Source organism: Globicephala melas, chromosome 8 (genome assembly GCF_963455315.2).
Source record: "Globicephala melas chromosome 8, mGloMel1.2, whole genome shotgun sequence".
Taxonomy (NCBI): Eukaryota; Metazoa; Chordata; class Mammalia; order Artiodactyla; family Delphinidae; genus Globicephala; species Globicephala melas.
This window is the reverse complement of record NC_083321.1, coordinates 49,610,761-49,638,732: the sequence shown is the minus strand read 5'-3', so window position 1 is coordinate 49,638,732 and position 27,972 is coordinate 49,610,761. Positions and strand designations below refer to the sequence as shown.

The following is a 27,972-nucleotide window of genomic DNA, read 5'->3' as shown; positions in this document are numbered from 1 at the left end:
AGCTGAAGTCTCTTGCCTGTCAGTCCATGACTCTGGACTGGAAGGAGGGGGACCAGTGGGATCAAACAGCCTGACAGAACTTGAGGCCTCAGGTTAGTGTGGAGCCAGAGTGAGACAGAGGTGGGAGGAGAGACTCCCTAGCCCTGAGCCCAGTATGTGTCAGTCCACAAGCAGGGAGGGGAGGGGATATTCTGAGGTCCTTGCTTGGTTGGGGGGTGGGGGGAGGCAGCAGTAAGTACCCCTGGGCCTGGACCTCAGCCAGGCCCTGAGTAGGTGAGCTGGGCTATGCCGTCCTTGATGGCAGGGAAGTCAGGGAGGCCAGTGTGGTGGAGGCGGCAGCGGTAGCGGCCACAGCTCTTGGCGTACTGCAGGAAGCGAGGTGCACCAGGGAAGAGCACGTGGTCAGCTAACACTGTGGCACCAGCTGGCAGCAGGGCATGGGCCTCCAGCAGTTGCAGGTCCCTCAAATAACGTCGGGGCCTGTGTGCCAGGAGCACCAGGTCAATCCGATTCATATGGTACTGGGTTCTTAGGCGCGGGATCACCTCCTCTGATCTACCCACGATGAGCTCCACCTGTGGGGGTGGGAAGAGTTGGAGATGAGGGTGGGAGCGGTTGTTCTCCCACACCAGACCCTACCGGGATCTGGCTTATTTTGTGCCAGGCCCTGGCCTAGGTCTCCGTGTGTGTTCTCATATTTCCCCTGGCCTCAGAACCCAAGGAGTCAGGATCAGCATTGTGATTTTCATTCTGCTAGTAAAGAAGCTGAGATTCAGAGGACAGGTGCTTTGCCCAAGATCACACAGCCAACAAGAGGCAGACTAAGGTTTGGACCCAGATTTGCTGGGCTCCAGAGACTTTCCTCTTAACTGCTTCTTTGTCATCCAGCAGCAGATACATGCCAGTAACTTGGAACAGGAGAACAAGAGCTCATACACTCTCCAGGTTCACAGTTCCCTAAGTGGAGCTGTTTCCTTCTCCTAGGTGGGATTCCCCCATGGGGGAAGCTGGCTAGGGCAGAGCTGGGGGTGGCAGGAAAGAGACCAGGGTTGGGGAGGTGGGGGCTGACCGTGCGCTCGTCGAAGCCAGCCAGGCGGATGAGTTTTTCAGCCACTGCTGCTGTGCGTGGATCCCGCTCCACAGTGAGAAGGCGACCCCCAGGGGGCAGGGCACGGGCAATAAGCAGTGTGGAGTACCCGCAGTAGGTGCCCAGCTCCAGTGCACAAGCAGGGGCCTTCTCCTCCACCAGCCGCATCACGATCTGACCTATGGGGGGAGATGGTTATTGCAGCAGACATGGGAGATGGATGCAGGGGCCCTCATGGAAAGGGGTCTCAAATGCCCACTTGCCACTGCAACCTCCAACCAGCGGGAGTCTCATTTCTTTCTTGGATTACAGTCCTAGCAGCCCCAGTGGCCTCCCTGCCCCTCTCAGCTTGCCTCCTTCACACCAAACACTAGGAATCTTTCTGACAAATCTGACCCTAATGCTCCCTGGTTCCTATGAACCTAAAGGCCTTTGGGATTGAACGTGGGATCCTCAGCCTGACATTCAGAACTTTCTTGGACCTGATCCTATCCTACCTTTCCAGTTTCAGCTCTCAATTCTTCCCACCACAGCCATCCCAAACAACTGTGCCCAGAGCCAACCATGCTGGTTCATTTCTTCATGCCACATTTAGATATGTGGCTGGCTTTGTCCTCCCCCACCTCTGTCCTCAACTACCTGGCCAACTCGAAAGCAATCCCTCTAGGCCCAGTTCAAATGTTGCTTCCTCCAGGAGGGCCCAGGCAGAAACAACCACCAGAGAGAGACCAGGCTTCTGAGAGACCACTGTCCAGGCTCCCGAGAGGTCTTTGCTAGACCTTCTAGTTTCATCCTCCCTTGATTTGTTCATTGAATATCTTTCTAACCATTGAATTGGATGAATTTCTTAAATAAGACTCTAAAAACACATGTGCTGACAGCTGGGACTCAGACAAATCCAGCCAGACAGCTACCCTGAATGGGCTGGAGAAACCTCCATGGTGGGGGAGAAAGACTCAGACACAGATAATTACAAGGTTTTGGGTTGTGTGCTGAGGTGGTTATTCTCCTGTATCATGCCCCCTTTGATGCCAGCCTTTGTGGCTGATTCATCCCTGGCCTCTACCTCCTCCCCCAGCACCTAGCACATGCCTGGTACAAAAGAGGTGGTGATAAATTTTACTGGATGAATGTATAACTTTGCCCAGCCCCCTCATTTCCAGAGAAGAAAAAAGAGACCCACAGAAGATCAAGAACCTGCCTAATTCACCCAGTAAGGCAGTGGCAAATCCCAGATCTTCCTTCACCATCTTGGAGGTGCTTCCTGGAGCAGAAGGCTAAGGAACACTGACCTTTGACAGGCCCCATGTGGCTCAGGTACTCGCAGTGGCTGCTCCAGTGGTCCAGGGTGGTGAGGATATGACCAGGGTCCCCAGGCAGGGCGTGGGTGAGCACATAGCTGAAGGCCCGCTCCTCAATCCGCATCCCTGACAGGCAGTCTCGGAGGCTCCGGAGTAAGACCATGCGTACCAGTAGTCGGAAGTAGTGCCGGTACCTCACCAGCAATGTCACCACCAGTGGCAGGAAGGCCAGCGCGATGGCGGGGGACATGGTCCCTACCTGGGCCTGGGGTGGAGGAAGGGAGGGAAACCCACACATGTCGTTTGCCTGTCATTTGTGCAGCCCTTACCAGTAGCAATTATCCCTATATTTTACACACCATGGCTCAGAAAGGTTAAGTCCTTTGTCCAGAGTCACACGGAAGAACTAGGATTTGAATCCAAGCTGGTCTGATTCCAAGCCCACGTACTTTCAAGGACAACATACTGTCTTATGTTCAGCACCCAACCCCAAACTACCTCTTCCTACTCCTGGTTCATCTTCACCTTGCTCCCTCCACCCATTTTCCCTTATCTCTGTAGTCACTCTTCTTCAGAACCCCTTTCACCAGTTCCTTCCTGAGTTCTCCTCCCACCTTACCCACTGCCTGCTTGGTCTCTGACCCATTACTGTGTAGCAAAAGAGCACAACTTTGTAGTCAGGAACCCCTTCACTGTCACTCTTCTGCCTCAGTAAAAGGCAATCAAAACACTCCATGGCGTGTTAGGATGAGATATCCTTAACCACCCCAGGACCCTCCCTCTGTCAGCATTTCCCTGGGGGTGGGAACAGTCCGTGATTGTATATTTATTCTCTAGTCCTATTTTCCCTCCCCTGCACTCCCCTCCTATCCTCTCTCTCAGCATTCCATTCACATTTACATTCACATATACACACAGCACACACTTTCCCCCAACTCAGCCTCTTCTCCCCACTCCCCCCACCCCCTGTCTGGGATAAGTGCCCTGTCTTCTCCCACGCACTGGACCATCTGACCCTTTTGAGGCCACTGGTGGTGGTGACTAAAAATTAAAGTAGGAGTGTATGAATGGGGTGAATAGGTAGGTGAGTGACGGTGAATCTGAATTGATGCGCTTGGGAACCCACACTCAAGGGCCCCGCTTACCTGGGCTGGAGGCTCCTGCTTGGGGAAGATCAGAGCATAGGACAGGAGGGGGAGTCCTTGGGGTGGGGAAGAACCCTGAGGCAGGCTGGACTTGCTGTCAATTATTGATGCTGAGGCTGCTGCTGTCACCTGAGACCTGCAGTTCAAGTTACCAACCCCAGGTACAAGCTTGAGCTGCCTCCTACCCTTCAGGAGCCCTCAAAGAACTTACAGAACTCCGGGGTCTTGATTTGAGGGGTAATAAAGCTACTGGGTTTGGTGACCTCTCCTCAAATCCCTTGGTTCAGGACATAGGGTATGGTGTGAGCCAAGGTGATAGGGAGGTTGTGAGTTACTCAATAATTCCAAATCCTAAGCAAGTGCCAAGGCTTGAGTCACAGAGAAGAGTCGGATCCTGTCCCTGTCCCCCTGGAACTCCACCTTTGTTAGAAGAGACTGACACAGGAACAGAGAATATAATGTGAGCACTAGAAGGCATGCTCCATGAACACAGGCGCTTTGGGCAGGCAGACCGGGTGGGGAGACAGTGTGCCAGGCCATGTGTGTAAAGTCCAGAAAGTCAACCAGGAAACTCCAAGTATTTCCCTGTGGTTGGTGAGGCATTCCCCCAACCCCTGCTCCACTGCCCTGGGCCTGGAGTGGGTGTCAGGCTCTGCAAGATCTTGCACGACAGACTTGGACTTGTGTTGAGTCCAAGGGAAGATGTGGGATGCTTCTAAGAAGCGCACTGATTGTGAGCTTTGTGTGTTAGATTACTATGACTGCTGTAAAAAGGCAAGATTGAAGAGAAATGCCTGAGGGCAAGGAGATCACTGAGGTGGCCTCTATCTCCTCCACCAGGATTGAGCTCCACTCTGCTTCGGTTTGTGAAGGTATAAGGTCCCTTCTTCCAGTAAGTCTCAGATCCCCAGTCCAGGTTGGGTGACACACCCTCTGTATGTCGCCAGCCTTGGCACCAGGCAACTGGGCCTATCGGTGTGTACTCTTGGAGCATAGAGCCTGGATCCTACTCGCCCCTCTAAAGGCATTTAGGAGAGTATTTCATGACGGCAGTTGGTATAAATTCGCTCACTGGCCCACAAAGGTAGCCTGGCGCCCACGGGAACACATAATACACTTAACACGAGGGCTTCTATAACCGTCAGTGGAAGTCTCCGGCTGAGACCCGGAAGAGGCTGAAGTCATATGATCCGCCCCTCCCTTTCCTTGCATCACGTGTCTCACGGCCTGTCACGCAGCGTGTGCCTTTCCATTGGTTGGCTAAGATCACGTGGTAGGGGCGGGGCCGGAAGCCGGGGTTCCGGCGGCAGCCGCGGCGGCTAAGCTCCTCTGGGAAGGGGTAGGCGCGGGGGCGGTGGTTACTTGCTGGATGCAGGCGCGGGTCATGTGACCGGAAGGGCTCCTGACGGACGCCGTCCCTCCTCGGCGCGGCCTGAGCGCCCGGCCCGACCCCCGCCATGGGGTGCTGCTACAGCAGCGAGAACGAGGACTCGGACCAGGTGCGGCCGCCGCGGGCGGGGCTCGGGAGTGAGGGCAGAGATCCTGGGGCATGGGGCCCAGAGAAAAGGCTGCAGAAGAGGGTCAGCAGGACTTCAGGGCTCACTGAGTACGGGGGCCCGGAGAGGACAGATTACAGAGGAGACGCCGGGCCGGGCTGCTATCCCTTTTAAAGCCTCATTTCTTTCTGCACAGCCCCTGTGTTGGGATGTGCAGGCAGCCGCGTGTCCCGCTCGCTCGCGCGCCTTCCATCTTTCCCTACCTTCAGACGTTTACAATTTCAAGGATCCTCAGCCTAGGTCTCGGGGAAGCACTTTCTTCCCAGCTTCCTTCTCTGTGTTTTGTATTAGCGGGCTTTGTGAATCCATTGTAAAGGTGGGTAAGCTGAGGCTCTGAGTTAGAGTGTCCCGATATGAATCAGGAATCTGTGTATACTCTGAATCCCTGGGGTTGAAGAAGGAAGGTCACTGCTGATCTGGGGTCGGAGAAGGCCTATGGAAGTTGGTGTCATTTGAGTTGATCAGTGAAGGTTTTAATAGACACAGTGAGGACATCAGGACCTGTGGGAAGTTGGAAAGCAACAAATCGGGTTTAGCTTTGGCTAGATTGGGGGGAAAAGAGAGGTGGCCTGGGGAGCTCAGTTTGGCCTCCCTCAGTGCAGTCCCTACCTGGGGCCTCAGGGTTCCTCTAGCTAGAAGGGTGTTTGTCCTGGGAATTTGGCTGTAGATCTGATCCTTTTGCAGAAAGGATTAGGCTGGGAAGGCCTGTACAGTTTTAAATTCTGTCTCTTCCCCTTGGTGTATTCTAACTTCCTGCCACACTTAAATCCTTGCCCTGCCTGCCTGACCTCCTTTGAGGAGGGGAAGACCTTTTCAAGGATGAAGTCTCAAGTTGTTGGCCACTTGCCTTTTTGGTTACCTCTAAGCCTGGATTGTATATTTCAACACATATAGAGACAAAAACTGTAGAAAGGTTTCAGCAAGTAGCTCACAGTCCAGTGGAGTAGATGGTCACAGAAACGGATTATATCACTGGTAAATGGGAAGTAGGTCTTTCCCCAGTGACTCATGTTAATCTATTTTGGGTCAAGGACTTAAGCTGGGGAAAATGTCACTTGTATGAGAGGGATGGGTGGCCCCTGGGCCTCATTAAGCCTCCAAATGCCCAGTGAACATATACATATGTCTGTGCCTTATGTTAGGCATGCCATACAGCCAGTACTTCACACTTCACTCCAGCCTGTTAGAAATAGGAGGCAATATCCCTGCCTACTGGGAAAGCTATGGTTTAATGGGAAATTGTCCCTTAAACCATAATATGGACTCTTGCAGGGAATGAGTCAAGGGTTAACTCTTTATGAGAAAGGATACCAGCTTCTAGCTGGCATTGCGGTTTTCTTGAATCTCCACCTTCCCCTTGATGGGCTTTCACTTCTGTTTTTAACCCCCAGAGATGGTGCTTGATCAGTCCTGGGTGATTTGAGGCCTCACGTGGAGAAGGTCTGCTTACTACCTGGTCTACAAGCCAAAACCATTCACTGTCCCCTCTTTCGGGTCTTGGGCAGGCCCCTCTCACACTCTCATATTGGACCCTTTGTTATAATAATAAAGAGAAATGTATAACATGTTACAGTTTTCAAAGACCTTTTACAGTTATCCCACTTGATTCTTGCCAAAACATCTGTCATATAGGTACCAGTTATGTCTATTTAAATGTGAAGAAAAACTTCAGAGAGGCTAAGTGATTTAGCCAAGGTTACAGAGCTGAGAAGTGCCACAGGCAAGGTATTTTGATGACAAGTCATGTCTTTATCCGTTGGGCAGACTTGTGTCTTCTAGCTGTGCCCACAGACCAGGCGGCTAGTGATAGGCCACGTACATGTCTGTGCTACAGTAGGCAGTGAAGCTCTGACTCCCAGGTTGACGTTGACTCCAGGACAAACGTTGGTGTGAAAACCTCCCCCATGCTCCAGTCACCCTTTTGGGGATGGGGTGATGTTATTTGTCCACTCTAATTGTGGTAGCATGGCCTCTTCCAGGAGTCTAGGTCTCAGGAAAACAACCTTGTTCTTGGAGAACCCCTTATCCTGCAGGAGGATCTGTCTGAATTGGGGCTGGGGAAAAGATGGACATATAAGAAGAAGCAAACTCCGGCTTCATTATGGAGCTGGCTTTCCTTAGAGATAGTTTAATCTTTGGCAAACATCTTGTTTTTAGTACTTAGCTTGTGTTTTAGGGGGTCGGGGTGTCTAGGAGTTGGGAGCTGATGAGGCAGAAGCCCATAGCTTCTGTCTCATGCTCTTGGGAACTGGGGACATGGGCAACCTAGGCTTGAGACAGAAGAGTAATGTCAAAAGGCTGGCCCTGCCTAGGGCAGGGCAAGCAGGGTAGGAGGAAGTATCCTCTGTAAGGAGAGTTGTGGAGTTGTGGGCAGGGGAGCTGGGAGCCTGCAAGTGTGAAAGTCTGGTAGGAACTGAGATAGGCCTGAAACGGAACACTAAGGAGTCCAGTGGTCTGGCACTGAGGGCTGGTGAGTCCGCTTTAGCCAGGATGCACCCTTGTCTCTGGTTTTGTCCTGGGTACCCTTGTTCTTTATGCTTTGGATAGATACCCAGCATATCCACTTATCCAGTTTGCAGCTGACACAAAGCCAGCAGGGATTTGCAGCTGATGGGCTCAAGGCAGGGTTGTATTCAGAAAGATTGCAGTAGATAAGAACAAGGGGCTAAAACGAGGAGAAATAACACATAGAATTATACAGGACCAGGGAGACTTGGTTTGGTCCCAGGTCAGTTCTGGGGGTTGTAGTGATTAGCATAGGCTAGCAGAAACAGGGCTGCTGAAACTAATGAAACCACATTCACAGAGGTGTGGTGGCTTGGCAAGGGAGGGAACAACTCCAACTTTTCAGGTAAGGATACACCGGGAGCACCAAGTTTGGTTCTGGGAGTCCCACACAAAGAGAGCATCGGAAGAGAGGAGAGTGATCACCTGAGAGTAGAAGGGACCTGCCCTCAAGAAGGGACACTTGGGGACTTCCCTAGTGGTCCAGTGGGTACGACTCTGCACTTCCAATGCAGGGGGTCTGGGTTCGATCCCTGGTCAGGGAACTAGATCCCGCATGCACGCCGCAACTAAGAGTTTGCATGCCACAACTAAGGAGTCCGCATGCCGCAAGTGAGACTTGGTGCAGCCAAAATAAATAAATAAATGTTTAAAAAATTAAAAAAAATAAAATAAAAGAAGGGACACTTGGGAATTTCCCTGGTGGTCCATTGGCTAAGGCTCCATGCTCCAAATGCATGGGGCCCAAGTTCGATCCCTGGTTAGGGAACTAGATGCCCACATGCCGCAGCTAAAGATCCTGCACGCTGCAACTAAGACCCAGTGCAGCCAAATAAATAAATAATTTTTTTAAAAAAAGGGCTTCCCTGGTGGCGCAGTGGTTAAGAATCCGCCTGGCAATGCAGGGGACACGGGCTTGAGCCCTGGTCTGGGAAGATCCCACATGCCGCAGAGCAACTAAGCCCGTGTGCTACAACTACTGAGCCTGCACTCTAGAGCCCACGCGCCTAGAGCCCATTCTCGGTAACAGGAGAAGCCATGGTAATGAGAAGCCCATGCACCACAACGAAGAGTAGCCCCCACTCGCCACAACTAGAGAAAGCCCATGCGCAGCAATGAAGCTCCAACGCAGCCAAAGATAAAATAAATAAATTTATTTAAAAAAAGAGAAAAGAAAAAGAAGGGACACTCGGACTGTGGGGCCCAGAGTTTGCAGCTGGAACTCCTGTCCTGAGATAATATGAGGAATGGCCATTGAGAGGTTGGACTTGCTTTTCCTTGGGGCCCAGGGCCTTGTCTGGCCTCACAGGGCCTCTCCATCCTGGGAGCAGACAGCCTTGCTGGGGAGGATCTGGTCTGGGGGATTAGGAGGGCCATTCTTGGGCTCCTGACTTGTATTAGTTTCTCCTCTACACCCCACTGTTTTGGTATTTTCCGTTTTGGTATTTTCCACCTCCTCTGTCTTCCAGTCTCCAACATCCTTTCTCTGCTGGGGGCTGGACCATTTTCTTTTTTCTTTTTTTTAAAATTTATTTATTTATTTTTGGCTGTGTTGGGTCTTCGTTGCTGTGTGCGGGCTTCTCATTGCAGTGGCTTCTCTTGTTGCAGAGCACAGGCTCTAGGCATGCGGGATTCACTAGTTGTGGCACGGGGGCTCAGTAGTTGTGGCTCACAGGCTCTAGAGCGCAGGCTCAGTAGTTGTGGTGCACGGGCTTAGTTGCTCCGTGGCATGTGGGATCTTCCCGGACCAGGGCTCGAACCCGTGTCCTCTGCATTAGCAGGTGGATTCTTAACCACTGCACCACCAGGGAAGCCCTGGATCATTTTCTGAAGCTGCAGGGCTGTTACTAAATACCTGCTTTGTGCCTCTGCCCGTCTTTTCAGGGCCTCTAAGACTGCTTGGTTCCACTTTAATTCATCCTAGACCACCAGCTTAGCTTAGCTTAGCTTCCAAGGGCAGGCAGGATCTGAGTCTTAGAGCCGACATTCCGTACAGTTGGGCACTTGGGATATTCCTAATAAAAATATTTTTGGTGCTTAAAGGTCAGAGCTGGGCTGAGAAGAGAGCCTAATAAAGGTGGGTTGGACTAAGGGCCTCAGGGCTGATGTCTACCCCCATGGCCTCTCCTAGGACCGAGAGGAGCGGAAGCTGCTGCTGGACCCTAGCAGCCCACCCACCAAAGCCCTCAATGGAGCCGAGCCCAACTATCACAGCCTGCCTTCCGCTCGCACCGATGAGCAGGCACTGCTCTCCTCCATCCTCGCCAAGACAGCCAGGTGGGCATCACAGGACCGGGCCTGGGGCAGACCTCCTTCATCCATATTAAAGACTGGGATGGAGAGCCAGGCCCAGGACGTGGGGGATGGGATAAGATCAGTGGGAAGAGGTGCCTCTGGGCCCAGCCCTGCTCCCGTGGGCAGGCAGGGACACTGGTGTCAGATAGCCCTGGAGTTGGCACCTGGCAGTGAGTCTTGTTTGTCCATCTCGGAAGCACCTGTTATGTCCTCTCTGCCTCTTCTCCCCAAAGCAACATCATCGACGTGTCTGCTGCAGACTCCCAGGGCATGGAGCAGCACGAGTACATGGACCGGGCGAGGCAGTACAGGTGAGCCTCTGGCCGGCTGGGATCCCTCAGGCTGCTTGGGCCCCTCCCTTCCCCTCCCTCTGATCCAGCTTTGGAGCCTGGGCCCCAGTCCGGGCTTCTCCTTTGGGTGTGGCCTGGGGGGTGGCCCCAAGTCACTTGGGTGCCTCAGTAGATGGTCCTGTTGAGCCAGTTTGCCCCATGACACTCAAGGGTATGGAGACTAAAGGAGGTCGGCCTGGAGTGGGTTTGTGGTGAGCTGAGGCTCCTGTCACCTACTTCTCTGGTCTGAGGAAGTGAAGCTTGCCTGGGCTGGCTGGGCCGACTGTGGCCTGACTGCCTGTCCCCCCTCCTCCCCCTCGGCCAGCACCCGCCTGGCTGTGCTGAGCAGCAGCCTGACCCATTGGAAGAAGCTGCCGCCGCTGCCGTCCCTCACCAGCCAGCCTCACCAAGTGCTGGCCAGCGAGCCTGTCCCGTTCGCCGACTTGCAGCAGGTGAGCCACCCCTCGCCCCGCCCCTGCCGCTGGGTGGCAGCGAGGCACAGGGTTCGCCCCTCCACCTCAGAGGAGGTAGGGAAGTGGAGTTAGGGAGCCTGGTAGCCTGTGGGCCCTGCTCACTCCCACCTCACTCTTACTTTTCTTCTTCTCCCCATCCCCTCTCTTAAACCTTCATTCTTTTGCTACCCTTTGTTCTTCCCTTCTGTCTTTCCCATCCCTGCCTTTCTCTTTGGCTCCCTGTCCCCCATCATTCCCTCTCTGGCCACCCATCCCCTCCGCCTGCTTCCGGATCTCCCTTCTCACCTGTCTCTCTGTTCCTCTCTCCCGGTCCCTCTGTCCCAGGTCTCCAGGATAGCTGCTTATGCCTACAGTGCACTTTCTCAGATCCGTGTGGACGCAAAAGAGGAGCTGGTTGTACAGTTTGGGATTCCATGAAGAGAGGGGTCCCTGGACAGCTCTTCTTCTCCTCTCTTCACTCCGTCTCCACCCTGCCTCCCCTGGCCCCCAGCCTCACTGTGGCTTATACAGTATCCTAACCTGCTACTAATCACAGAAGAAAGTGGAGGAGGAGGAGAAGAGTGAGGCGAGAAGCCTGAGCAAGTGAGGATGGAACAGGGGAGGGTAGAACCATTTGGGACTGGCCTTCAAAGCCCTGGCCACGGGTGGGGTGGGGGTCACAGGGACAGGGCCTGGTAGGTCTTCACTGTCACTGGGAAGGTGCAGGTGCCGGTGTGAGGGTGATCACTAGGGGGCCTCTTAGGACCCCCTGCCTACCCTTTCTTGGCCTCACTTCTGTCCCCCTCTCCCTGACTTGGTGCTCACATGCACCTCACGAGGGCTTGTGACCAGGGTCTGGATGAGCTTGAATTTGAATGAATTGAGTTTGTATTTCTAGCACCCTGGGTTTTTACATGTTTGGTTTTTTTTGTTTTGGTTTGGTTTGTCACCCTCGATAAAGGAAGTGTATCCATCTGTGTGCTGGTTCCAGCCCCTCTGTCCTGCCCACCCCACTACTACTTACTTCTGGCTACTCAAGTCTGTGAGCAGCGAGGTGGAGGATGGGGAGGGGGCATCTTCTAGGGGCACTAAAAGGAATCAAGGAGATAAGGCTTCAGGGTTCCCAGGTCTTAGCTGAGACTTGGCCTGCACTAACCTCAGATATGATAAGACTCAGCTTGTCCCTCCTCCAGTGATGGGAACACTGTCAAAGCTGAACTTGAATCTGAGGCAGCTCTCACTGTTGTGGGTATTGCCTCAGGCTCAGTGGAATTACCAAGAAGCCTGGTGAGGGAGTGGATGTATGCAGGGAGACCAACAGCACCTGGTACAGAGTCAGCAGACACATAGTTTCAAGCAGAAGATTCTTTTTATCAAGTGAAATCTTAAGTAGAATCGTGATATGTAAACACGACAGTGGAACTACTCTCATCTGATTGATTGAAGTGAGGGGTTCAGAGGTCACAGCCCATCTTATTGGCCTCCTGTCATGGAAGCCTCTGAGGCATCTCCACAGAACCTTGGTGCTCTGCGAAGCAACTCTAACCTCAGGATATCTGACCTAAAGAGGGAAAAGGGGCCCAGACAGGTTAGATAAGTTTCCCAAGGCCATGCAATCAGCCCAGGTCTCCTGCGTCCCAAGCCAGCAGGCCTCTCCTTCCACTTCCTCCTTGTTCCAGTGAAGTAAGACCAGAGCTACAGGCGCTTGCCTGAGTTGGGGGGCATCTTTACATGGTATAAGAGACTTCTGCTGAACAGCTCAAATCATTTATTGTCAAACCAAGCTGAGCATCCCCAGGCCTTCAGGACTGCTGGGGTCCCTGGAACCTCACAGTGCATTGTGCTTGATCCAGACCTTCTGGGGTTTGATGTTCATGCGTTTCCACACTTCAGCTGTTGAACGGTCTGCCTTGGTGACCCCACTGAAGTCGAACGTGGTGATACGGGGCAGAGTGCACAGCACATATTGCCTGTGGGGAAGACTTGGGCTGGGGGTCAGGCCCCCTTCTAGAACCCCTTTCCCCCTCCACCAGTCGCTCCTATCTCCTCTGACTGCAAGGAATGGAGGGACTTGAGTAGAGTGTGGGGGAGACTGAATTTATCCTGACTGACATCAAGAAATGCCTAAAGCCCTCTACTCCCTTCCCTGGTCCAAGCATAGCAGAAGGATGGTGTTAGGTTTCTAACCCTAACGCTCCTCCTTTCCCTCATGGGAGCCCAGCGGAGCCCACCTCCAGGCAGGGCACTTACCTATACCCCTTCTCTTCCTCTATGGGGTTCCCATGGAGTGTCAGGCTGCGGAGCCGAGGGAGGACAGCCAGCTTGTTCACCTCTCCAAGGCGCTGGATGCTGTTGCCATGGAGATAGAGCACACTCAAGTTGAAGAAAGTTGTCAGGACCTGTTGGGGAAGGAAACCGGAAGCTAGACTGGACAGAGCCGTGTATCTGTGCTCAGGACTGACTTGTGGGCAGAGAAGGAAGAGTTTGGGGAATGATTTGTCACCCCCAGAGCCGTACTAGATTGATTCCAACCTACTTTTATTTGCCTTTGAAGGGGTACAGGGGCACCACACTGACAGAGCACTGTGATCCGAGGGGCAGAAGGTATGGGCCTGGGTCCTATCACTGCCACTGACTTGCCAGGTGCCTGGGCTCTCCTGCTTCTCCTTGAGCCTTAGCTGTCCCTTCACTGAAGACCATTCCAGCTTTGGTGTTCTAAGATTCTATCACAACAGGGGACAGGGGACAGCATCATGCTAGGTACATAAGAGCTTTTAAAATAGTAGTTAAATTGAGATCAGTGCACCTGGGGAACAGTTTACAAGTCATACTCTAACTCCTTTCCCCTCTAGCACAGATCCTGGATGAAAAGGGGCCAGTTTTGTTTGTTTCTTAAAATTTAGCCTGAGTTCATGGAAAGTAACTGCTGTACTTTTAGTACCTACCTCTGCAAAAGAACTTGGCACAAAGCACAGTGGGTGCCCAATAATAAGCTACGATTTTACTTCAGCCTCCTATGTGAAGGCTTGCTATGTGCCGGTTGCTTTTCATTTGTTCTCATTTAATCCTCACAAAATGTTTATAATGCTGGCATATTATCCCCATTTTTCAGACAGCAAGGCTGAGGTTTTGAAAGGTTAGGAGCTTGCCCAAGGTCACAGTCTGAGGCAGATCTAGTATTTGAACCTATATCTATTTGAGCCCACAGCCATGTGCGTTGCAGGGCACCATGCTGCCTCACTACTTCCTTGATAATATGTGGGAGGTGGAGAGGCTGGGGACTGGACAAGGTGGCTTCAGGTCCACCCTCTGGACTCACAGGGTCAATGGAAGTCAGGTCGTTGAAGGACAGGTCAATCCAGGCCAGGTTCTCTGGATGCTCCAGAAGCTGTGAAACCACATGGTTGAAGTCTCTGAGGTCATTGAGGACGTTGTTGTTCAGCCACAGGGACTGAGATATAGACTTCCCTGACTTTGCGTGCCTTAGTGGTCGTAGCCCTGTCCGTGGCTTCTCGTTTAACAGATCTGTGGGGACAGAGTGAACTTTGGGTATGTCATCTTTGCTTTTCTGGCTCGGGGTGGGGGGTGGCAAAGGAACAGAACTGGGAGAATTTGTAGCTAGAGGAGCTGGCAGGGCCAGAATCCCATGCTTGTGTCCAGTGCGACTGTATGCACTGCTCCCCAGGCCCCAGCAGTCAGAGTGAGCTTGGATTAAGGGTCAAAGACTTCACATCCCAAACTCTTGGTTTGGGTCACGTGCTCCTCTCAGGTCTATTGTATCATTGGGTCCTCTGTATACCACCCCTGTGTGGGAGTTGGAGGGAGGCGGATTTTATAGATGAGGAAACCAAGAAGCAGAGGTGTTGGACTTGAGCCAAGATGCTGAAGCACAAAATCCAGAATTATCCACTGGTAGAGCCTATAGAATTCACTTCAGTGTCACACACTCTTGATGTCCTCTCCCTCTTCCATTAGTATTGAGCATCTGCTGTGTGCCAGATACTGGATATACAATGGTGAACAAAATGAGAGATAAGCTCTGTATGAATAATAGAGCAGGGGTGAAGCAGATGTTTATGCCTTGGAGGAGCTCAGATGGGAAAGATGAAAACAAACGGTGAATATACTATAATAAATGCTATTTAAATTGTGGAAGCACGGAAAAGGGTCTCCTAACCCAGTTTGGGAGCTTAGGGAAGTTTCCCAGGGAAGGTGAAGCCTGAGCTGGGTATCTCAGTGGGTTAGGAGACGTTAACCAGGCAAAGAAGGGTGGAAAGGGTGAGAAGAGCATGAGCAAAGTTACAGAGGTATGGAATAGCATGGGCACACACACACGTACTACACAAGGGGGCAAGGAGGGAAAAGGAGACACGGAGCCTTGAAAACCAGGCTGAGCATCTTAGACTTTATCCTGTAGAAGATGGGAAGCCACTGTAGGGTTGAAAGCAAAGGAGATGATACAGCTCTCTCAATTCAGAAAGATCACTGAAGGTTTAGTGTGGAGCATGGATTGTAGGGAGTGGGTGGGACTGGAAGACCAATTTGGCTCTTTCAGTCATTTAAGCAAGGATGAGGGACATACAAACAGCATGACTTGATGGTTGACTAGATGCAAGGGTAGAATAATATTCAAGGGTGTTGGGACTTCCCTGGCGGTCCAGTGGTTAAGACTGCACTTCCAACACAGGGGATGCAGGTTCAATTCCTGGTCTGGGAACTAAGATCCCACATGCTGTGTGGCGCGGTTAAAAAAAAAAAAAAATTCAAGGGTATTGCCCAATGTTCTTGATGACTGGTGAGATGCCAGTCCTATGAACTGATACAGGATTAAGAAAAGGAGAAGAGGGACTTCCCTGGTGGTCCAGTGGTAAAGAATCTGCCTTCCAGTGCAGGGGACGTGCGTTTGATCCCTGGTCGGGGAACTAAGATCCCACATGCCGCAGGGCAACTAAGCCTGCGCACCACAACTACTGAGCCTGCGTGTCTCAACTAGAGAACCCACGTGCCGCAAACTACAGAGCCCGCACACCACAACTAAAGAGAGGAAAAACCCACACGCCACAACTAGAGAGGAGCCCACACGCTGCAGCAAAGAGCCGCGTGTGCCGCAACGAAAAGATCCCACATGCTGCAATGAAGATCCCGCGTGCCACAACTAAGACCCCACGCAGCCAGAAAAATAAATAAATCAATCAAAAAAAAAAGAAAAAAGAAAAGTTGGGAAGGTGATGCGTTCAGGCTTGGCCTTGGCATATCTGCGGTTCCTATAGTACTAGAAAGAGGAGAAGCCGAGTAAGCAGTTGGATATGAAGGAGACATAGACTTGAGAATCATTAGCATAGAGTGTATACAAGTTAGAGAAATAGATAAGGTTCTTCAAGCAGAACGAGGGTGAGGGGAGGGGCATCCATTAAAGAAGTTAAGAACCAGGGCAGGGAGAACCAGGAGGCTCACAGTCTCAGTGGCAGAGTCAGAACCATACACCAGCTCTGGCTGAGGTGACTAGATGCTTCCTGTTGCCTCTATGCCTTTAGTTACTTGTCTAAAGCTGCCTCTCAGAAAGGAAGTAGTACTTTCTGAACTGGTCCACTTGTCTTCACCCTCGCCTCAGCTCTTACTAGACACACTTCTCTTCCACCCCCACCCAGCTTGAACTTTTTCTCCTCAGCTGCAGGTCAGGCAGCATCCACCAGGTGGCTCTCTGTCTTGGTCCGGGAGTGAGTGGACCCACAGTTGGGGCCTGAGGGTGGGGGGGAGGTGGCAGGAGGGTCATGAAGCGGAGTACCCCAGCTCGTGAATAAACCCTAATCCTGACCCCCAGCCTCACATCGCCTGACTGCAAACCCTGAAATGAAGAGAGATGAGTAAAAGTTAAGATCAAAATAAGCCCACCTACGGACTAGCCTCCAGTCTGGTGAGGCAGCAGCTTGGGGAATGCCAGCAAGCATGGGCTGATCCCCAGCTCAGGGGGAGCCACTGGGGATGGCATTGCCTAGAACTTGAGGCTGCCTGGGATTGCTGTTATCATGGGTGGAGGAGGGTGTCCACGCTGCTCTCCGCAGACTCCATCAGAGCACTGCATTGCCTGAGGATCTGTCAAAGCTGCCCTGTTCAGAGTAGGCCAAGGCGGGTCTGGAAATTGGACCACAGATATCAACACTCAGAGAACTAGGGGTTGTCTAGCCCCAGGAAGATCTGGGGAAGACATAATTCTGTCTTCATATCTATGAAGGGTTGCCATGCAGCTTTTCCCACGTGTCCACAGAGAACACGTGTTTGATGTGAAGAACTTTCTTGTGTCATTCCTCACCCTGTAATGGAAGGGCTGGTAGGTGTGTGGTATGGGACTCCCTTAACTGGGTTTGTGAGCAGTTAGAGCACTATGGGTTGGAGGTAGTAGACTGGATGCCTTCTAAAGTCACTGCCATTTCAGATTCTATGATCCATATATTGATTAATTCAGGAAATAGTGTACCAGGTACCCCAAAACTCTACCCTGTCCTCTAACCCCAATTTTAAGTAAGTGTGCCAAATGCCCTGGGGAACCTGAGGGGACTGGCCTTTTGGGGCTTAGATGTGCCTCTCCTTCTCCCTTCCCCACTCAGCAAGGAGCATATGCCTGGCATACGTGTACAGACCTAAACACACATATATAGAAGGCTTAATAATAGTGGGTGCTCAAGATTTAACTGTTAAATGAAAGACAGGGCATCTGTGCAGATTATGTTTTGTGCTGTGCAGTTATCCTTGGTCATAGTAACTTGTCTCTCCCCTCCTTCTGAGGACACCATAGAGGGCTAAGCCACACTCCCCACTCAGATCTAGGAATTCTCAGGGTAGGTAGGAGCCATACTTCTCTCCTTCCTCTGTCACCTCAGCTATCTTGTACATAGCCATTATTGCAGCTAAAACCCTGTGAAACATGGACTACACCAATCAGAAGTGACGCTGTGCATAATAAAGGAGGATCACGGCAAGTGGGTGTGTGCTATGAGAGAACAAATGGGAGTTACTGTTGTAGCTGACGGCAACCCAAGTAGTAAGTACCCTAAACCCAAACCCAAGTAGTATCCAGTACCCTTGATAACTATTCATGTGCTTCCTGAACTTAAAGGTGGCCGCTGCTTGCCTAAGAGAGTCGACCAAAGCCAGATAATGGCTCTAGGTTATGTTGATGCCAACCTGTGTTCTGTGAAGGCAGACGTACTGATGTGTTTATGAGAGCAGATAACAAAGACAGCAGAACTTCCCTGGGAAGAAGCACATTCTCTTGAGAATATGATCTTGATGAGAGCCTCCCTCTGTCCCCTCCTGAAAGGTACTAGCTGCCCATTTACACACACACTGAATGATAAAACAGGAATGAGCGTGGGCAGTGCTGGGACCTGTAATAAGTGTGGGTGATAATGGAATAAATTTGGATATGACTGAAATGAATATAAAATTTGTCAATAAATATTTAGACTGGAAACATGCCAGTTTGTTAATAACAAGACCTTACATGTTTTACCAGTGATCAGAACAGGCTTGTGTCCTCAGAGTGGGTTCTGCCTGTTGGCTGGACTCTGTAGCAGCCTGTGTTTTCCTTTCATTAGTCTCTTCTCTCCAGGTAAAAAGTGGAGAATATACTATTGGCTGATAGACTGGCTCTCCTGTTTTCTTCCACCTGACTGTCTTGCTGTAGCCTGGCTTCTTTTGAAGATCATCAGTTACCCTGAAAGCCCCCTGGATCCTTTCAGATTTGCTGGTAATTTTTTAAAAGGCCAAACTCTTCCACTCCCACCTTCCTACCCACTACTCTCCCCAAAATAGCAGCAACAAATATCCCATATGCTTATGCAAAGAATCTCTTTAGGCTTTTAAGTAGAAGACTGGCTTCTCCCTAGGGACCACACCCATCCTGCTGCCATGGTGAGTGGAATGCTGTGCTCTGGGGGCTGACCTTGGGTCACGTGGATGTTTCGGAAGGAGTAGTCCACAGGGGGCTCTTGCACCGAAGTGTTCGTATAGTCCTGTTTGTTCATAACTCAAGCCATCATTTGTCAGGTGGAAGCATGGGCCCTGGGAATCCGGGTTCAGCCTGGGAGGACAGAGAAGGACTGGTGTTTGGCCCTCAGGTTTCCTCATAGCTCTCCACCCCTGCTATATACCCTCCACTACTCCAGATTTGCATGGCTGCATTTCTACTTTAAGATAACAATCATGATTCCTTGCATTTGTAGGGCACTTCCTACTTCTCTGAGCACCTTCACATCCCTTAGAGTTCATTGATAGTTATAATACCCATTTCTACTTTCCAAAGAAACTGAGGCCCCAGGGTGAGAGCACTTGCCCAAAGTTAAGCCAGTGAGTCAGCTGTGGACTACAATCCTAGTCTTCTGAATCCTACTCTGAGTCCTTTTCTGCTACTCCATAGTAGTTGCCATGAAGGCTGTCTTTATAGCTACCCTCTGGTGACATCAACTGGGCTATTCTATTGCTTAACAAACCCCTGAGGGCCTGCACTGGATCTGGTGTCTGACAGCCCTTTGCAGTCTGACCCATATGGGGATTTGCTACCTTCTCTGCTCACCTTGTCTGTCGGCCCCATTATCTTTTCATCGGAAGACCCTACTTTCAGCTACGTCCTGAATGTAGTCATACATATATAAACATACATACATATAAGACCAGAGTCTGCCTCACTCTCACTCACCTGTCACTGATGCCTGAAACTCCACCATTAGGGATTCATTCCTTTGGGTTCAGGGATTGTTCCCTGTTAAAATGGAAATACCCCTTGAGAGGGGTGAACACAGTGTTATCAGTCATTTACAATGTGGTGTGAATTGTCTTATCAGATCCTTTCCAATTTATTAGCTCAAATAAAGCTGAGAATTTTTCGACTGGTCAGAGCCATGAGAACACCACTCACCTGTGAAGAGGAGAGCTGACACAAACAAAAGACAAATAGACTGACAAATACATGTCCCAGTCAACCTCCCCTTCTCACTTCATCCACTACTGTCACCTCCTTTGCATTTACTACTTTACTTGCTTTCCAAAAGGATTTGAGGTATTTTATGGTAATAACACACTCATAAAACAGGATGATTTGTAGAACAGAGCTGTCCAACAAATATAATGAACATCACAAATGCAAGCCATGTGTATATATTTTTTCCACATATGTAATCTAAAATTTTCTAGTAGAAAAGTCAAAAGAAACAGGTGAGGTTATGTTTAATAATATATTTTATTTAACCTAATATATCCAAAATATCATTCAACATATAATTGATATTAAAATTTGAGATACTTTACACTTACAGCACATCCCAACTGGGACAAGCTACCTGTCAAGTGCTTAATAGCCACTTGTGACTAGAGGCTACCATACTGGACAGTACAGATATAGAAAATGAAAACATGGAAGAGAAAGATTAGAAGCCAGAATAAAGGAAGAGAGAGAGATGAACCAGGGAATTGGGAAACTATGCCTCTACTTATCCCTGAAATTCCTGGCAACTAAAGCAAAAGTGGAAACCTTAGTATATGTGGTTCTCATCATTCAATTCAAAGAAACAATTTGTATCCAGAGACTATGAAATTCACAAATGTTCTTAAAATGGAATTCCTCTTAAAAAACCATGGACCTGAGAGCTTATAATTCAGCTTAAGCTTAACACAGTCTAGGTAAATTCCTTTTTTGGTGACTTAACATATGAAGGATAGAGTTTAACAGGTTTAGAGGAATGGAAAGTGAATGTCTTCCTCTCAAAAAGCAGCAGTCTCAACTGAGCTTTGGGTAAGTGATGGCTTGAGTCACTTCACAGATGAATTCTCTGTCAAGTGTGAGACTGGCCTGATGGGCATGGGTTGTTGATTGGGGAGACCTGAATCTTTGGATATCAAATCTACAGACACAACAAAGAACACATTATTCTTTTGTAGAAATAGAGGAAGCTGGCTTGCTTCTCACCTAGACACGTCCCACTTGAGAACCCACAAGAAGTTTGATGCCTCTGAGCAAGACTGGATACTTTTCTCAAGTTGGGACCCCAGAGTTCAGCACTACAGGACATGGATTTTAGCTTAAAACATTTAAGGGCGGATTTTTACCATTAATCTTGACCATCAGAGAACCTCAGTGCAGTTCCAAAGGACTTCTGATTTTGTGTAGCACCAGCTCCTGAAGCATTTTTCTGGATGAGTTAGTATTAAAAATAGAGCCCTGGGGCTTCCCTGGTGGCGCAGTGGTTAAGAATCTGCCTGCTGATGCAGGGGACACGGGTTTGAGCCCTAGTCCGGGAAGATCCCCCATGCCGCGGAGCAACTAAGCCCATGTGCCACAACTACTGAGCCTGCACTCTAGAGCCCACAAGCCACAACTACTGAGCCTATGTGCCACAACTACTGAAGCCTGCGCGCCTAGAGCCTGTGCTCCGCGACAAGAGAAGCCTCCACAATGAGAAGCCCGTGCACTGCAACAAAGAGTAGCCCCTGCTTGATGCAACTAAAGAAAGCCCGAGTGCAGCAACGAAGACCCAATGCAGCCATAAATAAATACATAAATAAATTTATTTATTTATTAAAGATAAAATGGAGCCCCAAGTAGTTCGACAAATTTGCCCGTTGGAAAGGGTTATTAGTCTTCTCCATTTAAACACCAGCCCAGGCTGTGAGCTAGTGTTGTGTCTTATTCATCATCTAACACAGAACCTGGCTTACAGCAGGCACTCAGGAAATGTTTGTGGGAGGAATGAATGAGAAACTGCCAAATACAAGGATTTCTGTTTTGGGGGTGTTGATGCTAAGCTGCACTTTCTAACAATTGGCTCCGAGGTTCAGCTATTTCAGTCCACACCTCATTCACAGTAAGATACTTAATTCAATTCTTCAAACATTTGTTCAGCGCCTGCTGCCCTATGCTTGACCAGAAGGAATGAAGCCAAGATACAAATAATAGAACCCTGTCTGTAAAGAGCACAGGAAATCCTGCTGGGTTGCTATTGATTGTGGCAAACCAGCCTGCATCCAGTTCTAAGAAACAGCTGCCTACTTAGTGAATACTCTCATGTTTCAGTACTCAGCTCTAGCACACCCTCTTTGATGAAGACTTTCTTTCCAGATAAAATTGATCATTGTGCCCTGTATCAGATTGATTCCCTTGATGAACTCTATCATGGTCTCCCCTGTATCCATCTCTTTTGCCCTCTTTGTAGTTCCATCCACTCTGATGCTGGGTTCAGCCATGCGACTTGCTTTGGCCAACAGGATGTTGGTAAACATGAAGCAAATAGAAGCTTAAAGAGAGGACTTGCCCTGTGCTCTTTGCCAGTGCCAAGAGAACATGGTTAGCCTGCTGGAGGGATATGAGAAACGTGTAGGTGAGATACGTGAAAAAGAAAGCCAGTGATGCCAGGTGAGGCCATCCTAGACTAGCCTATAGCCAGCCTACCCGAAGGCAAGATCACGAGAGTCACCCAACCCACATGTGACTGCAAACACATGAATGAGCCCTGCCAAGACCAGAAGAAACACATGGCTGACTCGGAGGCTTGGAAGCAATAATAAGTGTTCATTGTTTTAAGCCACCATGTTTTTGGATGGTTTGTTATACAACAATAACTAATTGATATATGCCCCCACTGTACTTTGAATAAAATTTCATCACAGCCTGTTTCCTTATCTGTAAAATGGAGACAAACCCTGTCTTGAGAGCTGTTGTATGCCCTGTAGCAGGTGTTCAATAAATTGAACCAGTTGTACTCTCTGTACTCATTTCTTTATAACCTACTTCCTGTTCCCTCCCTGTAAGCTTGAGGACAGGGAAAGAAGTCAGACTTCTTTCTCTCTTCCCACCATTACCCTGCACCAAGCCTGGGTATTCACTAAAGCCTTGATGGATAAATGGAGAAATGAAAGAAATGAAGGAATAAATGAATGATATCTTCAAGGTGTCACATAGTGAACCTGACTGCTGGGGAGAACTGACGAGCCTTGAGGTTGCCTTACTCGCTCCAGTGGCTATGTTTTTGGAGTCAGTCTTTCCCAGCTGCTGTTCAGCCTCATCACCAGGAGCTAGTCAGACCCTAGCGCCTTCCTCATTTGTCTACGTTGACTGAATTGATGAATGACAGGGTTAGGGGCATACCTGCTCTGTTTTGGAGTTTTTCTTCTCCCGACTGGAAATATCATTTACTGTTTTTCTTTCTTTTTTTTTTTTGCGGTACGTGGGCCTCTCACTGTTGTGGCCTCTCCCGTTGCGGAGCACAGGCTCCGGACGCGCAGGCTCAGCGGCCATGGCTCACGGGCCCAGCCGCTCCACGGCATGTGGGTTCTTCCCGGACGGGGGCACGAACCCGTGTCACCTGCATCGGCAGGCGGACTCTCAACCACTGCACCGCCAGGGAAGCCCTACTGTTTTTCTTTTTTGATTTTAAAAGTTAACGTGATAGCTGAATAAAGTCAAACAACATAGAGAGATACATCAAGTGAAAACGAAAAGTGTGGCTCTCCATCTCACTCTCCAAGAACGCTCATGATTTACAGTTTGGGAATATAACCTCCTAGAAGACATATATAACAAACTTATGTATATTTTAAAATAAACACATACTTTCTGTTCCTTTGTAAAGCTACTTTTTCTTTTCAAATTGTTGTAGACTCTCTTACCCTTTTTAATAGCTGCAGAGTGTTCCATAGAATTTGTGTGTACCCTACTTTAACTTTACTTGGGCTCCCCCAGTGATGCAGTGGTTAAGAATCCGCCTGCCTGTGGCACATATATACAATGGAGTATTACTCAGCCATAAAAAGAAACGAAATTGAGTTATTTGTAGTGAGGTGGATGGACCTAGAGTCTATCATACAGAGTGAAGTAAGAAAGAGAAAAACCAATACCGTATGCTAACACATATATATGGAATCTAAAAAAAAATAAGTGGTACTGATGAACCTAGTTGCAGGGCAGGAACATAGAGAATGGACTAGAGGACTTGTAGTGGGAGGGGGAAGCTGGGGCGAAGTGAGAGTAGCATTGACATATATACACTACCGGATGTAAAATAGTTGGCTGGTGGGAAGCAGCAGCATAGCACAGGGAAATAGGTTTGGTGCTTTGTGATAACCTAGAGGGGTGGGATAGGGAGGATGGGAGGGAGGCTCAAGAGGGAGGGGATATGGGGACGTGTGTATGCATATGGCTGATTCGCTTTGTTGTGCAACAGAATCTAACACAGTATTGTGAAGCAATTATACTCCAATAAAGATCTATTTTAAAAAAAATAAGGCCTGGGAGTCAGAAGAAAAAAGAAAAAAGAATCCGCCTGCCAATGCAGGAGACACAGGTTCGAGCCCTGGTCTGGGAAGGTCCCACATGCCGTGGAGCAAATATGCCTGTGCGCCACAACTACTGAGCCTGTGCTCTAGAGCCCACGAGCCACAACTACTGAGCCTGCGCTCTAGAGCCCGTGAACCACAACTACTGAAGCCCACGCACCTAGAGCCCGTGCTCCGCAACAAGAGAAGCCACCGCAATGAGAAGCCCGCCCACCCCAATGAAGAGTAGCCCCCGCTCGCCGCAACTAGAGAAAGCCTGCGCGCAGCAACGAAGACCCAACGCAGGGCTTCACTGGTGGCTCAGTGGTTGAGAGTCTGCCTGCCAATGCAGGGGACAAGGGTTCGAGCCCTGGTCCGGGAAGATCCCACATGCCGTGCAGCAAATAAGCCCATGTGCCACAACTACTGAGCCCGTGCGCCTGGAGCCCATGCTCCGCTACCAGAGAAGCCACCGCAAAGAGAAGCCCGCGCACCACAACAAAGAGTAGCCCCCACTCGCTGCAACTAGAAAAAGCCCGCGTGCAGCAATGAAGAACCAATGCAGCCAAAAATAAAATTAAATAAATAAAATTATATATAAAAAAAAACTTTACTGGGCTTCCCTGGTGGCACAGTGGTTGAGAGTCCGCCTGCCGATGCAGGGGACACGGGTTCGTGCCCCGGTCCGGGAAGATCCCACATGCCGCAGAGAGGCTGGGCCCGTGAGCCATGGCCGCTGAGCCTGCGCGTCCGGAACAGGCTCCGTAATGGGAGAGGCCACAACAGTGAGAGGACCGCATACCAAAAAAAAAAAAACTTTACTTAATTTAACTTCATTTAACCAATCCCAAGTTGATGATGGAAATTTGTTTTTAGTTTTTGGAAATTGCTAACAATTGGAATTTGATTTGTTGATAGCCTGTCTCTTCTCTCTCTCAGGTAAGTAGCAACATTATGGCCCAGGAAGCTGTGAGGAATATTGAGATGAAGAGATCTGATAGGAGATTCAACAGCCTGGCCTAGTGAGGGTTTCTATTTATGGGCTACAGGTGGAAGAAAAACCAAAGACCGTCATGAAAAGTCTTCCACATAATCTAATGTATTCTGGGAAGTTATATTTCTAGGTGCCAAAGGTAGGCCCCAAATTCAAACTGGTTCCTGCCCATCTCTCTACTCCCATCTCTTATCCTCACCTCCAATTCTGCAGGCCAGCCAAATGCAGCTACTCGGAGTAAGTTCCCTGCACCTGCCTCTGGGCTTCTGCACATCCAGCTTTCTCTGCTTGGAGTACAGTTTCTTCTTTTTGCCTTGCTAATTTTTAATGACTCAGCTCCGGTTTCCCTTTTTTCTGAGGAGCCTACCCTCATGCCCAAGTCTGGATGTGCGACTTCTCTTCTGGACTCCCATAACACCCTATATTTACCCTTGGTAGCACTCGTAACACTAGTATTATCTCCTTACTATCTGTGTGTACATAAACTCCACCAGGGCAGAAGCCATGTTTTTCTCATGGTTGTATCCTGACAGTGGAGGCAAGTAGTAGGTACTTAACAATATGTTAAACATTGCAACAGTGAATAACACTATAAAGGAGAGGGACACGACGTTGCTATAATTGAGGGATCTGAGCTGCTCTAGGCAGTCAGGGGAGATAGTCCTAAAGAAGTGATTGAGAGGGACCTCCCTGGCGGTCCAGTGGTTAAGACTCTGCGCTTCCAATGCAGGGGCGTGCGGGTTCATCCTTGGTGGGGGAACTAAGATCCCACATGACACGCGGCTCGGCCAAAAAAAAAAAAAATAGTGATCGAGAGAAATATGAAGGATACGTACAAATTAACTATGGCAGAGGGAAAAGATGAACATTCCAGGAAGAAATAACAGCATGTGCGAAGGCTCTATGGTAAGTGGTTACTTGAAATTTTGAAGACCTTAAAGAAGGCCATATAACTGGAGGGAGAGTGGGAGGGAAATGTATGGTTAGACTGGAGGCTGGAGAGGTCGGTAGGAGCCAAGCTGAGATGTTGCTTGATGCTAAGAGCAATAGGAATCCCAAGGTATATTTTTAATTGGGGGTATTGTGGGGAAAGTGAACAATATCAGATTTGCATTTTGAAGGATTACTCTGGTTGCAGTATGCAAAATGGCTCGGAGGGAAGGCAGGAAGGATGTGATGGTAGCTACGACTAGAGAAAAGATACTAGGAGTAAAGCTGACAGGATTTTATGATGGATGGGAAATGAAAGAGGTATTAAAGATAATGCTTGTTTTTTTGACTTCTGTAATGGACAGAGGTGAGAACACTGGAAGAAATTCAGGCTTGGAGTACATAGGGATTACGAGTTCAGCTGCAAACATGTTGAGTTTGGATGTTTTTGAGATATCCTGAAGGAGATGTTGAAGATGCAATTGGTTATATAGATCTGGAGCTTGGAGATGAGGGTTGGGTGGGGTTGGAGATACACACTCCCGTACATCTGCATATAGGTTGTAAATGAAGTTGTGGATGTGGATGAGAACATCCAAGAAGAGAGTCTTAGAGTGAGGTGGGAAGTGGGCCTAGGACCAAGCATGGGGAAGCTTTAAGACAGTAAGTGGACCAATCAGGGCCAGCTAGGAGCCAGCCAGAAGCTAACTAATCATGGCAGCATCAGACATGGGTGCTGTGTTAGCAAGACTGTTTACTTCTTGTTTAGTTAAATCTGTTTGATTCCCATTGTCTTTAGTCTCTCTAGTTCTCTTTCCCCATTTAAACTTTCAAGGAAGGATATGAAACCCATTCAGGCTGAAATGTAAATAACTCAATGTAGGCGATACAAGTTTCTTTTCCCTGGGGCAGTTTATCTTACTACTTTGAACAAGTCCTTAAGCTAGAGAGGCTGTAGGCTCAAGCTAGAGACTTGGCTGGAAGTTGGCAAACAGGGGTCTAGTCCTAGCTGTCACTGACTTGGTGTGTGGCCTCCAGCAAGTCACTGCTCCTCTCTAGGTTTCAGTTTTCCAATCTGTGAAATGGGGATAAACATCCTTGGACTCACCAAGCTCAAAAGAAAGACTGGATGTGAAGACACTGGGTAAGTTGTAACAGATCTGTCATGAAGACTGTAAAAGGAGTGAAGCTCTAACTGCAGAACTTGGAGAAGCAGACCACAGAGGAGGTGTAGGGAGAAGAGGTAATTTAAGGACAGGACCCCTAATAAGTATGTGTGGGAAGATCCTGCTGACTCTCTGAAAAGGAGGCTCTACCCTTCGGTCTTCCTGCTTGGAAGGAAAGGGGCAGTTCAAGCCCCAGAAAGTTTCCTACAAATCCAGAATTAGGGACTGTGATTTATTCTAATCTTACTCCCATGTCTTGAAGAGGGTCTCAGTCGACCAGAGGAAAACCAACCCCATGTCTGAAGGCGTTTCAGATCTCCCAAGATGTGTCAGGGATTTGAGACAGTAGTATTAGGGGGTCCCATCTTTGTGATGGGGGAGGTTCTTAAGCACCCCCAAATCTGTCTGGGTATGTGTCTCAGCCTTCCCTTCCCTCCCCGCGCCCGTCTATCCCATATGGGTTTGTGTCTTGTTCACTGCGAAAAGGGATAAGGGGTAAGGCGGGGAGGTCTCAGGCCCCCGAGAAAGGAAGATCTTAGTCTTTCTGGGTGCCCCTCCCCTCTCCATAGAGTTCTTGTCCCCTAGAGCAGGTTTCCTGTTTTCCCGTCCAACTCACCCGCAGTTGCTTCCCCTCCAGCCTCTGCGTCCCACTATCTCAGGGTTACTCAGAGCAACTCTATGGTAACTACCTATGTCACCACGTCGCAGCTGAGCGCCGTAGGCGCTGCCGCGATGCCTACCGGGAGCTGTAGTCCGTCAGGGGCTGGGTTCCAAGGCCGCGGGCAGTGCAGCTATTTGTACTTGCCTTCGCCCTGAAGCCGAGGGCCGGGGTCCGGAAGTTGTGACACCCTTTCTCCCTTTCCAGTGGCCCTCACACTTCCTTTTCCCGGGTCCTCCAGCGTGCTCTTGC

The 27,972-nt window shown here is 49.6% G+C and overlaps 3 protein-coding genes across 10 annotated transcripts; 1 reads left to right on the top strand and 2 right to left on the bottom strand.

Moving 5' to 3' along the window:
• Positions 1–254: 254 nt before the first annotated feature.
• Positions 255–3,643, bottom strand: TOMT (transmembrane O-methyltransferase). Its single transcript, XM_060303636.2, has 4 exons — positions 3,534–3,643; positions 2,380–2,653; positions 1,070–1,266; positions 255–575 (listed from the first exon to the last, which is right to left on the bottom strand). The coding sequence occupies exons 2-4, from the start codon at positions 2,636–2,638 to the stop codon at positions 255–257; spliced, it is 777 nt and encodes a 258-aa protein (XP_060159619.1). The 5' UTR covers positions 2,639–2,653; positions 3,534–3,643.
• A 1,176-nt stretch (positions 3,644–4,819) lies between these two features.
• Positions 4,820–11,647, top strand: LAMTOR1 (late endosomal/lysosomal adaptor, MAPK and MTOR activator 1). Its single transcript, XM_030831150.2, has 5 exons — positions 4,820–5,032; positions 9,726–9,871; positions 10,123–10,200; positions 10,544–10,670; positions 11,016–11,647. The coding sequence occupies exons 1-5, from the start codon at positions 4,991–4,993 to the stop codon at positions 11,106–11,108; spliced, it is 486 nt and encodes a 161-aa protein (XP_030687010.1). The 5' UTR covers positions 4,820–4,990; the 3' UTR covers positions 11,109–11,647.
• Positions 11,648–11,977: 330 nt separating this feature from the next.
• On the bottom strand, positions 11,978–27,966 carry LRRC51 (leucine rich repeat containing 51). 8 transcript variants are annotated; one of them, XM_070046154.1, is made up of 6 exons: positions 27,868–27,966; positions 19,366–19,448; positions 18,613–18,750; positions 13,990–14,195; positions 12,921–13,069; positions 11,978–12,640 (listed from the first exon to the last, which is right to left on the bottom strand). In XM_070046154.1, exons 3-6 carry the CDS (start codon positions 18,692–18,694, stop codon positions 12,499–12,501), a joined length of 579 nt encoding a protein of 192 aa, XP_069902255.1. In that variant the 5' UTR covers positions 18,695–18,750; positions 19,366–19,448; positions 27,868–27,966; the 3' UTR covers positions 11,978–12,498. The 8 variants fall into 8 exon arrangements, with proteins under 8 accessions (XP_069902255.1, XP_060159608.1, XP_060159616.1 ...); XM_060303625.1 differs by having other exon boundaries at positions 27,803–27,925; XM_060303633.1 differs by having other exon boundaries at positions 11,978–12,231; positions 27,803–27,925.
• Between the last annotated feature and the right edge of the window lie 6 nt (positions 27,967–27,972).